The sequence below is a fragment of the Penicillium lagena genome (assembly GCF_028827675.1).
Source record: "Penicillium lagena strain IBT 129212 chromosome Unknown utg000006l_segment0_segment0, whole genome shotgun sequence".
Classification (NCBI taxonomy): domain Eukaryota; kingdom Fungi; phylum Ascomycota; class Eurotiomycetes; order Eurotiales; family Aspergillaceae; genus Penicillium; species Penicillium lagena.
In genome coordinates this window covers 1,944,535-1,958,842 of record NW_026623227.1, presented here as the reverse complement: position 1 = coordinate 1,958,842, position 14,308 = coordinate 1,944,535, and the positions used below count along the sequence as shown (strand labels likewise).

General features: G+C 52.2%; 4 protein-coding genes across 4 annotated transcripts; all 4 read right to left on the bottom strand.

Moving 5' to 3' along the window:
* Window positions 1-91: 91 nt before the first annotated feature.
* On the bottom strand, window positions 92-325 carry N7510_008916 (uncharacterized protein; the record flags this gene model as incomplete). Its single annotated transcript, XM_056980841.1, has 1 exon — window positions 92-325. The coding sequence occupies one exon, from the start codon at window positions 323-325 to the stop codon at window positions 92-94; it is 234 nt and encodes a 77-aa protein (XP_056831050.1).
* Window positions 326-811: 486 nt separating this feature from the next.
* Window positions 812-1,388, bottom strand: N7510_008915 (putative prefoldin subunit 1; the record flags this gene model as incomplete). The annotated part of the gene is made up of 3 exons (XM_056980840.1): window positions 812-980; window positions 1,064-1,230; window positions 1,359-1,388. 3 exons carry the CDS (start codon window positions 1,386-1,388, stop codon window positions 812-814), a joined length of 366 nt encoding a protein of 121 aa, XP_056831049.1.
* Window positions 1,389-2,506: 1,118 nt separating this feature from the next.
* N7510_008914 (HMG-box domain-containing protein) lies at window positions 2,507-4,208 on the bottom strand (the record flags this gene model as incomplete). The annotated part of the gene is made up of 3 exons (XM_056980839.1): window positions 2,507-3,853; window positions 3,906-3,974; window positions 4,029-4,208. The coding sequence occupies 3 exons, from the start codon at window positions 4,206-4,208 to the stop codon at window positions 2,507-2,509; spliced, it is 1,596 nt and encodes a 531-aa protein (XP_056831048.1).
* A 6,941-nt stretch (window positions 4,209-11,149) lies between these two features.
* N7510_008913 (putative PHD finger domain protein) lies at window positions 11,150-13,935 on the bottom strand (the record flags this gene model as incomplete). The annotated part of the gene is made up of 4 exons (XM_056980838.1): window positions 11,150-13,213; window positions 13,272-13,491; window positions 13,557-13,654; window positions 13,753-13,935. 4 exons carry the CDS (start codon window positions 13,933-13,935, stop codon window positions 11,150-11,152), a joined length of 2,565 nt encoding a protein of 854 aa, XP_056831047.1.
* Between the last annotated feature and the right edge of the window lie 373 nt (window positions 13,936-14,308).

The following is a 14,308-nucleotide window of genomic DNA, read 5'->3' as shown; positions in this document are numbered from 1 at the left end:
GCGCCTAGGGCTATTCTCCAGGGCCGGATTGTGTAGTTGATGGCGCGGATCATTATTGCATCTTGTCTTGGTAGGTGACAACATGTAGTTACTATCTGGAAGGTCTTATATTAATTATTGATTCTCCGCGGTACCCGTTCCTGGAAACTCCCCGTTTAGGGCAGGGCCTGACTGGAGTCGCAGTGCAAGGTAGGTTACCAATGTCGTCCGCATTCTTACGAGAATCTTGGTTCTCCACGCTGCATTCCACCGGTGCCGATGCAGGCGCCGTTGCAGAGATAAGCTCATGGCCCCACCGCCGCTTTGGGCATGCCGGCTGTCGCATGGTGAAATAATTATCTTTTTGTCCAACGACGCCGCTGACAATTGTATTGTTCATTTATAGCACTACGGGCTATTTTGGGAAGATACTGATTGAGGCCGGCACGCTTTGTCCGTATTTGTCTCAATCACGTTAGGGCTGCGTGTATCGGCTGCTCATCTTTTCTTTTCAAATCCGCATAAACTCCAGCCGGGTATCCATGTAGTCAATACTTAGCGAGTAGTATAGGACTAGAACGAAGAGTATCGTTCGGTGCGAATGCACCGTCCTGCTTCTTCCCCCATGAAGCCAACTCCTTCGCTTCAGAATGCTGGGTCCGGTACGACCCTAGCACTCGATCACTCTCAAATCACTCTGTCGACAAACTTCGGACCCTGCGTCTCCACCAGACAAAGCAAGCAATTACGCTGCCAGGACGTAGTGACTGACGTCTGTCCCTCCTGATCTCCACTCCACTGCAAGACAATATTCCTTCACACCTTAATCACTTCAAGCCCTTCCTCCAGACTTGAGAATCTGCTCCAAATTCTCTCGACTATTCTTATGCGTCGTCTCATGATAGTGAAGCTTCTTCTCGAGATTGGTGATTTCCGCCGTAGACTCGGCGCTCTCACGTGCAAGACGCTTGTTCACTGCGTCGATGGGGACGTTGACGAACCTGTTTTTCTCTACCGTTAATCTGTATTCATAGCTGTGGCTCATCCAGTGCCTTCGAAGGAAAGAAGAAAGGGAGATGCTCACATCTTGCCCACGCCCTCATAAACACCCGTATCCGCCGGCAAGTCGGACAGCTCTTTCGATGTCAGCTGGAGCATGCGCACGTCGCGCTGCTTGGCTGTCATTTGGGACTTGGTGAGACTGATTTGTTGCTGCGAGGCTATGGCGCGGGCCTCGATCTCTTGGAGAAGCTGGAAGGTGGGGGAAAAACGGCGTGCGTTAGCTTATCAGAGGGATTTGTAGAGCGTAGTGTACACTTGGGTTGTGCGAGGTCTGGGTATTTGGAACCCGGGCAATGGGGCCGGGTACTCCTACTCACTTTCTGGAGAGCTTCGTTGGGGATCGACATTTTGTTTGGATTATTATGTAGTGGAATGGATTGGCGTGCTTGTTTTTGAGGGGCAAATGAGGGGCGGCGAGAGGAGAGTACAGGGGAAGATCGCCGGAACTCGTTCGATGTATATGAGGCGATTTGAGAGGGCGAAAAGAAGACCCGGCAGGACGTCTTATGGAATGATTGGTCGCTTCGAAGGGTGTTGATGTGGATAATCGAAGTTGAGGACGGAGAGCTACAAGTGTCGTGGGCGGTGTATGCCGGTTCAGGCGGTGAGATGATTATGCCCGACTTAGGGCAAGATCCGAGTTGGTACAGGTAACTCGGAAATGACACGATTATGCGTGATCCTTACGCAAATAGATTCAGGGTATGGGCCGCTGATTTCTTTAGGGCTGTTCACGATACGATATCGTTGGGATTATCTAATATCGTATATCGTATCGTCTAAAATCTCCAACGATAATTATCGTATATCGTATATCGTATCGTCAAAAATCTCCAACGATAATTATCGGATATCGTATATCGTATCGTCAAAAAATTTCCCACGACGATAATTATCGTACGATAATATCGTCGATATCGTTTATCGTGAACAGCCCTAGATTTCTTAGTCTGATTTTGGATTAGCTGGTAATATGTAGGAGAGATCGGGAAAGAAGGACTATAGCCGAAAACAATGGACCAAGCGCTGAGTTTCTGTTAAAGTCAAATACAAGCGTAGAAAATAGGAGAACAGTTCATTCAGAACAAGTAAACTGAGAGCAGAAGGCCGCCCGCCGTCTTTAATCTAACCAAGGTAACTGAAATCAAAATCCCGTCCAGCACCCAGCACCAGTAACTCAATTGAAAGAAATACAGAGATACAGGAGGATAATGAGGATTTCCAAGTCAGAAGACAGACTCAAAGAGATAGATAAATAGACAGAGAAAGAAGAAAAGGAAAGAGAAGGGGTTCTCGCACACCTGACTCCATTAAGCGTTGTTCCGCGCTTTTAGGATATCTCCCATAAAAGAAACCCTTCAGCATGACCGAGTTCCCTGTACTCTTAAGGAACGCAGTCAGCCAGCACACATCGGACCTCGCCAACATAGTATCATGATCATCGTTGAAAGTCATCACAGACCACTTAATAGCCTGGCTGCTGTTCAAACCAAGGCTCAAACTCAGTGCTGCTGACTTCATGGTGGTGTATATCCCACGACGGGTCCCGACCATCAGCCATATGCAGGCCCTGGTGGTGGTGATACACAGGGGCGATTTGTGTGGGGTAGTACGAAGCCGGACTTGGAGGCACAGAAGACCCCGAGGTGGTCAAGTAGGTGTTGGCAGCAGCGTCGTCATTCCAAACAGGGTAAGAAGGCGGCGTGACAAAGGCTGTGCCACTCTCAGCCGGAGGAAGGTCGCTGTCGTAGGAGAGGAGCTGGGGGTCCAGGTGGCTGGCCTCTGTCAGATGAGTGGCAACCGGATACATCGGCTGAGGTTGGAGCAGCTCGTGGTGTGTGGCACCGGGGAGAGCGGCCAGGGTGCTGCTGGGTGAGCCGAATTGCGCATCTTGGGGAGGAGGGCTAGGACGGCGGTAGTGCATGTCCATTTGCAGAGAGCTGGGGTGCACCATGGTTGGCAGACCGTGGGGAGCCTCCATGCGGCCTGGATAGCTCATGCTCCAAGAGCTGGGCATTCGCACAGGCTCTGCGTCAAAGGGAGTGGAGGTGCGGCTGCTGTTGCGTAGGCGGTTGACGTCGAAGCTCTGCCAGCGGCTGTGCAGGAGGAATGATGAACCCGGATTGCTGTGGTAATCGACATCATCCCAGTCGCTGGGGGTTGCGGGATCGCAGGTTGAGGATGGGGTGTTGGTCGCTTCGTCTGCACTCTGTCGTTTCCGAGCTGGAGGGACCTTGTTGTCCTTGGATGGCGAGAACTTGTAGTCCGGATGTGCTTTGGCGTGCTCGTCGCGCTCGATGCAAGCATATCGCTCGTATTTCTCGCGGATGTACTTCGGCTCCATTTTCCAACCCAAGCCACAGGCGCGCGAAACGGCCTGGTTATTGGTCTGGTTCAGATATCGCTTGATGCGATCCGTGTATGCCGACCTGTAGAGCATGAACGAGTTCATCGGCCGGGTGATCCTTCCCTTCTGCTTGACCTCTTCCCAGCGCTCCTCGAATGATCTGTTCACGTAGCTTTCGATGTCCTTGACGGGGACATCCGTCATGTGCTTGGTCAGCTCGCTCAGCGGCAGCGGGATGTACAATTCTTTTGAAGAAGAAGAATCGAACGAGGTGTCAGGCGTATCTGCCTCTCTGCGCTCGCGAGTTCGCCGCGCTTTAGGTGACCGGCTGAGCTTGGCTTTGGGAGTTGGCGCACGCCGGCGTGGCGGCGAGTTTCTTGGTGGCGGCGTTCCAACTGGACAAGGAACAAGTTCCTCATCTGAAGTTGGAGGGGGCGTATTGGTATTGGGGCCTGGCACGATCATCTAAGAAGTTCTGTTACCTTGGGCCGCCTTTCATAAGAATGATGGTACTTACCTGGGCCTGGAGTGGCATCGCGGGATATTGCAAGGCGGGCTGGAAGTATGGCGAAGGAGAGGCATAGAGCTGCAGATTGTTTAGCGCAGTCCTAGAGAATAAATATCACCAGGAGAGTCTTACCGTTGACACTGCCTGCGGCACAAACCCTGAATTGATCTCATCGCTTTGCATCTTGATCGGGTCAACCGTGTTGTAGAGAGGAGGATGTGGTGCGGTCTGTTGATAGATCTTTTCCGGCGACGGATCACCGTCCGTAGACCGGGGTGGCGAAGGAGGAATGGGAATGGTTCTGATAGTCATTTTGGAGAGGTTGTATCTGCGACCAGGAAGAAATAGAGCGGATCGGGTCAGATACAACCCGAATCACAGGCTATTCCGGAAGGGTCCCGGGGAGCAGAAAGAAAGAAGATGGGGAGATAAACTTCTAGAAAAGAAAAGGAAGGAGAATAAAAGAGGAGAAGGGAACGCCCGTCTGTTGTATGACGCCGGGAAGGGTTGTCCTGCATCTGAAAGCAAGACGGATTCTCAGACACCGGCCACGCAGAGGCCGACGGCCGGTGAAACAAACAGACACACAATCTAATTGGAGTTGCCTTTGGGATAGCCAATGCAGGCGTCCTCTTTTTCCATAGAAACACAAACGAAGAAGACCGACGTGTGTAAACGCGCAAAGAGGATGATGTTTGGAGAGAGTGGATAGATAGAGCCTGGGCGATCGATCCTCCCGGAGGCGATGAAGAATAAATAAGGAAACGACCGGGGACGGTCGCAAAGAGACCGCGATGGGGAGCGTAGGCGAACCGTTAGAGCCGGGGTTCACCCTTGACTCAAGCAGCGAGAAGCGGCACAGAAGATTGAGATACAGAATACGATGGCGTGGATCTATGTCCCTGGGTCACTATTAGTGCTGTATTATTATTTTCATTTTGTTTTTCTTATTATTGGTTTTGGGCTAATCCTTGTCATCTGGCCCGTCTTTGTCCTAGTCTCCTTCTCTGTGGTCGATTGGCGCGATGACAGCCTTGCCATTATTTTCATTCGCCCGAGCTCTCTTATTTTTTCTTTCTTCTTTATTTTCATTTGGGTTTAGTGATTGATTTTTATCTGGGGCGGCCGTGCAGTGCGCATTAGGATTGCATCCCGGAAGATGCGGCTGCCTCCTATTCCCTACCCTCTAAGCCCCAAACATTTGCTATGCTCTCCATGTCTTTGTGCCAAATATGGAGACGAAAGGGGGTGGTAGCGGGATATGCTGCAGGTCTTGACGTCTAGATAGTATCACCGAGTCAACTGAATAGGTCGGGGAAATATCCCGTGCGGTATGCTTTGCTCTGGACCGTTTACCAAATGTGCCCGACCACGGACCACTTCTTCTTCTCGCGTCGTCGCACGGCATCCGGGGATGGAACTAGACGAATGCAAATGAAAAAGACAGATGTACCGGGGTAGGGATCGCCCAGATTGGCGCTCCCCGAGAGTCCCAGAAGTTTGGCCCGGATGGTCAGCTTTGCGGCACGTATGCGAGAGGGAAAGCAGCTGCGCCGCCAAAAAAAAAAGCAATAATGCCAACTGCATATATCCGTTGGTCAATATGCGGGTCTCCCAATGAAGGGGGCTCTTTCTGCACATCCTATCCTGCTGATTCTCTGCTTCTCGATAGAGGTAAAGTTCGGCATTCTCCAGTTCCTACCTACCTGCCAAAATAGGGGGCGATTTTCAAATCGCGGACAACTGTCGAGCCAATCCTGCAGGTCATCAACGCGTTAACTGTCATTCTTTACGCTAAGGAAATAAATTACTAGCGGCTCGTTCTAGCGCATTGCGATCGCGGATCTGCTTCCTACCCTCACATAAACGCGCCGTCACAGTGTGAGTCTTAGGATATACTTCGAACTGGATTCTAGGCTGTTCGTTCTCCATCCTGTACAACATTAGACCCATGGATGGCGTCTAGATAAGGCCCGAGAGGGCAACAGTCTCAACGTCACGAGAAGGGCGATCATCATGAGTAGAGCGAACGGGCTGCTACGAATGGGCGAACTATGGATTTGGGACTAACGGGAGATAGGCTAGATTCGCGGGATCGGGTGACAAGGGGGTCTCCCCTAGCCACGCAGTTATACAGTAGTACGGATTGAGTTAGGGCTAGAGTGGGAATCCACCGATCGACGTAGACGCTGACAGGTGGAGTCAACTGCAGCCCGGTTTCCCCTTTTATTGGCCTGTTTTACGGGGTTGATGTATCCGGTGAACCCAACGGAATTTGACTGGAGCGGTCTCGCCCACGATCCACGGGCCGCTAGACCGCTAGGGCCTCTTTAAAAAGGGTGCCAGATCGGAGCCGGCTGCCGAGCCACGGCCGATCCCATGGATGGCAATGTGATGGGGACTACATTCATTTCCATCTGCCGACTTTTGCATCTCATCACATTGGGGCTGTGGTCGTCACGTGGCAGTACAGCCACCGAAACTGATCTGCACCCCGACACTCTTCCCTGTCAAAGTCCCCCTATCTGTATTATTATGATGGCCAGCATTGTCATTATTACCGGACGCTAAAATCCCGTGGAGTCTCAGTCTATGACAGGGCTAGACACATCGCGCCTGGCGCTTACTGGCTGCTTTCTGCCTCGACTCGCCGGAAATGGTCTAGTCGGACCAGGGCTCTTTCTTTCATGTCGACAACGGTGGGGGATAAGCTTGACTGAGGCCTCATGGCGTCCGCAGGAACGCCCAACCACGTTTTTCGCGATCCCCTCAGGCCCGTCCCTCTTTGTTGAACACGCATTCAGCCCGGGGAGACACTGCGCCTCTGCTCTAAACTCTCCGTCGAGTGGCTAATCCCCGAAGAGTGCAGCTGCATAGCCATGTGGTTGCTGACGGCCCAAGCGATGAGATCGGTCTCCGGGCTTATCTCCAGACAGTCCAATCTGCACCGGCTTTGCATCTGGGCTGGATGATCGTGGAGAAAACAACTCTAAATGTCCTAAACAGTCGTCTTCAGAGAAGCAGACATATGATACCTAGCCAGTTTAAGCATATTAGACAGGGACATATACCACTGACTCCCTCACGAAATCCGAGTTTTTGGAGACACAGACCAGTCGAAAGCCATCGGGGAGACGCACGAACCAGTGCTCAGGCCTCCCAAACCAATCATTCCCGCACTGCAGTTCTTGAACGATTGACAGCAAGGGTTCCCCACTCGGAGCCACTCATGGCCTTGCTTCCAAGACCTTCTGGAAGTTTGAGTAGAACTGCTGATAAGCTACTCAAGTCGGCTGACCTGCGCCCTTTTAGACAGAGGGCTTGCTCCGCGGTCTCACTCTCCGACACTAGTTGCGTTTCATGAGAGCGTCCTGGTTGTTCCTATTCCGGCGTTGTATCTAAAGATAGAGGATCCTCGTTTCATGGGGCTCATGTAGAGAGTTATTATTATCTTCATCATCTCGGGGAGATCATTATGAGAACGGTTTCTCTTCTGGGCCACGAGTTGATCACAATAGGACCGCCTTGTAGCCTGAGGCAATCATCTCCGATTGTCCTCCGGCTCTGCGCCTCTACTGCAGGGTTGACTGCCTGCCATCGCCAACAACTCGGCTCACAGGCCTTAATCTAAACAGCGACATGGCTTGGTCAAGGACAAGGGCAATCCTATCTGTTGAGCCCCTCAAGTTGCTACGTTCAGAGCAGAATGAGATTGGGGGGAGAGGAAGAGAGGAGAGGGAGAGAGAGGAGGGGGTGTTGGCAGGCTGGAAACGCCATAAAAAATCACGCAAATTGAAGGCTGCTATTCGACATCGCAGCGGCGTCCTCAACTTGGAGACACTACGGGTGTATTTGTTTGCCACACGAGTGGCTGTTATAGTTCGAGGAAGGAGGGTTGCAGACAGAAACGACGACTCGTGGCGGAGGCCGACGCCTGACTTGTGACCATTAGGGTCAAGATTGTCTGTCACCAACACTCTGGCGGCTATCGGGATTGGTGGAGATGGGCCGATAGTTCTCTGTCCTTATGCAACCGGCTAGGTCTTGCCGTGTTTGCCTCGTTGGCCAAGGCTCTCCTGCGAATAGCATTGCTGGCAGGCGTCGATCATCCAAAGGAATAGACGCCTCTTGGGGCTCGATGAGTGCAACCTTCGGAGATCGGGGATCTCCGCATAAATTGTTCCACACAGCCACGTGCGGAATGAGTGGTCGCCTACCTGTCATGTCTCTGGCAGCCCCCGTGTCAGGGAAGCCCACGCTTGACCGCGCCTTTTTTGACCGCGCCACATGAGGGTTGTCAATACCATTACATAAATAATAGCCTTGGAGCCGAACCTCGACTCATTGGGTCACTCTGAAGAAACGACCTGTCTAGACGGACCAGACGGAACATGCCAAAGAGGATAATACCAACTTCGTCTGTGCTTGACTAGGTGATGTTCCGAAGAGTGCGTCATGATAGTCACTCCAGGGGCAAAAGCTCTCGCACGGCAGGTCCAGAGATACAGCCGGTAGCCCCGACACAGTCAATGAACCCTAATCAGCCCGGGTGTGCCGCGTACTCCACAGACGATTGCAGTCACCTGCTCTGGCTCGTCGAAACTCGATCCAATGGTACCTTCTACCTTTGGTTCCCTGGCGCGAGCCCTCATTTTGGCTGTACAGGGCACCTGCCCGAATTATGTTGACCGGGGTAAGATTGCGTGATTGGCTCCCGTCACACTCTATCTGCCGTGTCTATGCGAGCCAGCCTCGATTGGAGATCCCCATCATCACACTCTACTTTAGGCTAGGCGGCTAACGGGTGTTTCCTATTGGAGTATAGAAGGGTGATTTGACAAGTGGAGTCATATCTTTAGACAGCAGCGGTTTCTTGGGCATCTGCAGCTTCGTTGAATAATTATATAGCACAATAAAAGAAAAAGTAACGCACACCAAAGAGCGAGATGCCAATGAACGCAAGTGTTTTCCCGTTCAAAAGCTCACCGCGCGAGACCTCACTATCGTACTAGCGCAGGTGCAACCGAAAGCCGGCCACTAGCTCCGGAACTAAATCTCGAACGGCCGATGCGCCAACGGCTGCTTTGACAAATTAAAGCGAGAGCCATGATCCACCCCCAGCGGGTGCGAAAGGGCCCGTTCATTCTTCACTCGCGCCGATACATACAGAATACAAGTCCAAACATAGGTGGTCTGTCGCCTGTGGACCTCCACGCCCCACGATTAGGGACGGGCCAGATCCGGAGGGTCGACTCCACAGGATCCGGAGATGAAGTGCTGATTAGCTGCGTAAAAAGCTTATTGCATAAGAACGGGAGAGAGTAAGAGCAAAGAAAGGTTTTCTTCTTCGCTTAGAAGCCAACTCAGATAGAACCATGGATGGGATACCCTCTCCGAATAGAAGAAGACGTTGACAATTCCGGAGAACAGACGAAGGAAGTCCAGTAATTGCGCCAGGACAAGCTCCGCATCTGCCTGTCACTAAGTTTGCGACCGTCTGTGTCAGCCGGAAGTGCCGAAAGGTTCTCAACTGCGGCTCATCGTAATGGGAGCGCCATTAATACCCGACGCTACGACGAATAAGCGCAAGTGTCGGGAGGATGGGGATCCCATTATGATTCCGCACCGGCACGGGCGATCTAGATCGGAGGTTCGTTTCGCGTGTCCGGGAGGTGGAGATGGAAATCTCCCCCCACTTTAAAGCCTCGCAATGAAGAATTAGGCATCTGATTGATTACCGAGAGACACATCATGACATAGGTATATAGAAGCGAAATTCGCGGGCAGGTGGCTCGGTGGAGGACAGTCCGGAATGGATAGGTCAACTGCTGTCGCCACGAAATTAAATCGAATATCTCGCTAAAATGCTTCGGGGTTGCATCGCGATGTCGAGTCGCGCGTCTAAAAATTGTTTGGGAAAAGCTAGTGCACTAAGATGAATTGCGGTTGCATTAGTACCTACAGATATCGTGGAGGGTTAGTTACTAGGGTTTCCATACAGTAACAGGACAGTAACAGTCCTAGCTATATCTCTGGCTAATAATTATAACCAAGTACTCATTATTAGGAACATGTCACCATCATTCGGGAATTGGGTGTTGGATTGTTGGCCCAGAAGTCATGACACGGTTGATGACGACTAGGTAGCCTTTCCCGTTCTTGGAAGTGACTCGTCTCGAGCAATTGTTTGCCACACAATAAGGAGCTAGGAAAACCAAATCCCAAGACGAGAGACCGGGTTTACCATGCTCTGAGCCACAGATTGTGTGCGCGCTCTGTCCATTCTCTTATTTAGTGCATTTACTATCTGTCTTTTGCTGCCAATCAATAACAGTCCTAGCTCGGCTTGCATGCGGATGTAGCAGTCCGGGCTGTGGAGGAATTGCGAATGGGGGCAGGGAGAAGTATGCAATACTTTTGTCTTTAGCTGGATGTCCTAGCGAGAAATTTGACTTGATAGTAGCTCCAATGATGTGCATAGTCGAGAGAAACTAGGGTTCATAGAGTAATGATGGTACAAACAAGGTCTATGTTCTCTCTACAACGCAGCCATGAAATACTAGAACCCAAGGCAGTATCAGTACAGTACAGATTCCTAGAAATGAAATTGTCTATTCCTCCAATTCCCAGTTCCCAACAACAGACAGAAAAGAACTCCCTTCCGATCGATGAGAAAAAACGCCCCTGAAGTCTCAAGCCCTGACCATCTTGATGCAACACAGGGGGAAAAAGAGAGCAAACGCCGACCGACAACAATCCTTCAATAATGCCCACAGGGCCAAACAGTTTTGAGGCAGAACGGGCAAGTGCTCAAATTGGCCGTTAGGAGTTGGGTCTTGTCGAACATGTCAAGTCAACCACCCATTGTATCACCACCCATTGCACCAGACAAAATCCAAACACTAGCAAGTCAACGGGACCTGTTAGTTCAAGAAACAGATAGGAAAGAAAAAGAAAACCATGTATCCTCAAATCTTCAAAAAAAAAAAAAACGCTTGGGGGATTCATCACATGTAGTCTCCGGGGAAACTATCTCCGGGTAGTCACCATTCGCTCACGCTTCACGTCAGGGACTCGACCACCTCCAGCCCGTAAAAGTCAAAACGAACGTCAAGAAAACAACCAAGGGATCCACAATTGCAACGTCTGCATTTGGCGCAGCGCAATTCGGCTTGCGGATACAATTGGACTTCTTGGGTTGGTTTCAAGCGTACATTCCCGGACGTAGAAGTAAACCACCCGCCAGAGAACTTTTATTGTCCACGAACGTGGCCGCCTCGTTGAGGCGATTGAGACGGATCATGATGTTGGTACGGGGGAGCTGCGGTGCCCGGTGGAGGGATGCGGTTCAGCGACGGTGAAGACATCAGGTGTGGCTGGCCGTTGGCTGGGTAGCCATAGCCTTGGTGCAGCATCGCATTTTCTCGTTGGCGACGCTCTTCCTGCTCTGGGGTCATGCATTTGACCGGTGGCGGGATTGGTGCATCCGGAGATCGGCGGCCCATGAGCTTCGGGCTCGGTTCGAGTTTGCGGATGGGTGGTAGCACTGGGGCGCCTGCCATGCCACCGGAAGTCGTGGGACGAGGAGAGTGCTTGATCGGGCTGATTCCGGACATGCCCATGCCATGAGAGCTGTGCGGAGGCGAGGAGTGGTGGTTACCATTTGGAGGCGCATTGGAAAAGGATGGGTAATGGCCAGACATAGACGGCGTGGCTCCGTGGCCGGAGGGAGGGCGTGGTGTCGCATAATTGCTCCATGCGGGCGATCCGTTGGGCGGGCCAGTATGCGGGAAGCCTGCGAGAGGGCCGACGTCGCGATTGCCTTGTGTAGGCGACATGGATGGTTGGTTGTAGATTGGACCTTGTCCAGAATGAGAAGATGAGGGTCGAGGGGCATTGAAAGAAGCAATGGGCGGCAAATGCGGAGCTTGCTGAACAGCGGGCAGAGTCCGATAGTCGGGACTCGGCTTGTACTGCTGGCCCATTGACGACTGCATCGTGCCATTCAAACTCCTTGAAGGAGAGAAAGGTGCGCGCAAAGGACTAGAGGACGGCAACGGTGTCTGGCTCGTCGGCTGAGCACGCCGTTCGGGAGATGGAGGAGGGTGGAACATGCCATGCGCACCAACAGGTTGCGGAGGCAGAGTCGGTTGCGCGCCAGGATACGGTGGTTGAGAACGAGGCCCATCCTGCACGTTGGCCAAAGCAGCGTGTGACTTCTTAACGGGCGACAGCGGAGTGTGATCGTCTTCCTCCAACTTGCGCTTCTTTCCAGCAGGAGGAACAGACGACGGAGATGCCGATGCGCTGAGTCGGAACTTCAGGGGCGGGATTTTAGGGAGGCTGAGTTCCTCTTCCTTCCGCTTGCAGTCGCGACAGACGAATTGGAAATCGTCTTGCTCGGCCTCTTCTTGCGAAATACCAAGGCATTTGCTGTGCTGCCAGACGTTGCACTTTTCGCAGGCAACACTATGTGTTCCATCGTCCAGGTTCTCGCCGTACACTCCACAGCCAGAGCAGTCGAAAATCCACTCATCCTCTTGGGACGTAATATCAGCCAAATTTTTCTGCTGCTTCTCCAATTCAACCTTGAGGTTCCGCGCAGAAACACGGGCTTCGCCATTTTCGAGCTTCTGCTGCTCCTCGGCAAGTCTCTCCAGCTCGGCCTCGTGAAGAATCCGCTTCTGCTCCCGGTCTTTGATACGTTGCTCGCGCGTCATCATCCGTGACTGTCTCTCATTCTCGCGATCCTGCTGCCTCTCTTGTTCTCTGCGAGCCTCGGCCAAATCATGCTCGCGCTTCCGAGCCGCCTCGGCAGCGTCCCGTTCAGCGCGCTCCTTTTCTTCCTTGGCAGCAAGTCGGCTCGACCGTTTGGCGCCAGCAAGAAGTTGCATGTTGAAAAGCTCCTTCTCGCGTCTCTGTTGCTTACGCAGCTGGGCCTCCTCGGCCTTCTCCAACACAGGCAGGACATGCTCTTCGATTCTGCCTCGCAGGTACTTCTCATCTGCGTCTTTGGACTTCCGAATTGACTCCAGGAAGTTCTGGTAATCTGCAAGAGTAACAGCCACACACTCCCATTTGGGCTCGGCAACGGCACCGTTGGTCTCCTTGTTCTCGTCGTCGGGGCCTTCTTCCACCTCAGCAGCAGCTGATTTGCGCTTCGATGCTCGCGAGCCTCGAGATGATCGACTCTTCGGCTTCTTCTTGGGACGTTGGGGCGCAGCAGGCACGGGAGGATCGGTGCGACGGTACATGCGGTTGTCGTCCAGAACGAAGTAGGTCCGACCTTCGGCATCGTAGCCAAAGTCTTCAACGCGCTGGTAACGGTCAGCGCAGCCCATTTAAAAAGCAAGTAAATAAAAAAGAGTCGCATACCCATTGCAGCTGCTCGCTCTCCTTCTTCTCAGGCATTTTGTCGCGAATGCGGTCCGCGTTCCAGAAGGTCCACACAGACAGCTGGTGGAGGACGCGAAGCTTCAGAAAGACATCGAAATCCAAAAACCTCAAGGGCTCTTCTTCGTATCCAAAGGGGTTCGGGTGGTGAGGCGTTTTAGCATTGTACTGGCGGCGGGTGTACTCGTCGAAATTGTCGAACCTGCGAACCGAACCAGGGGTCATTAGTGACGACTTTCATCAACAGATACAGCAGCAGAAACATACGTAAGACCACGATGCGACGAAATCCATTTGAGGAGGCACAGTCCAATCTCCAATAACTTGTGAGAGGGCTCGGGTTTCATGCATTCTTCTTCCAGGTCCTGTTGAATTGAAAAAAATGAACGTCAGCCAGGTCAGACCGGATGGTGAGCAGAGTGGCGACACAAGACCCAATCTCTGAGACAGCGAGCGATCATACCTCGATGTCAAACTCCTCATCAATCTTCATTATGTTCCCAAAGGTGACAATGTACTGCATGAGACTGGCAAACTCCCAGCTGTTCCTGATGCGCTGGAGCAGTCCAGGCGCCTCGGGAGACTGCTGTTTCTGTTTCTCGGGGAGAGGAACCGCATCGGAGCGGCTACGCTTTCGCGATCCCATCGCGGCGGGACGAAACCGGGGTGGGCCGGTGGTCTCAGGGTGAATTCGCCGCGCTCGAGGTATTGGCAAGGATTTGGGGTGAGCGGACAAGCCACAAAGTATGTGACTCTAGGAAGGCTGAGAGGGGCAATAAAAGCAAGAATGGGGATGGGAGTTGGGGTAGTGAATCGGGGCTTTTTTTTTCTCGTGTCGTGAAGGCAAATGGCGACAAGCGCAGAAAGGCGCGTCAGTGGTCACGTGATGGAGCGGAAAAGGGAAATGGGAAATGCGACACATGAAGTAACGTTGGTTACAACTGCTACAGAACGTCCCTGCGAGCTAGTATATGCATAGGTTTATTCCTATGGATGGCTTTTGATCGATTCAATCCCAA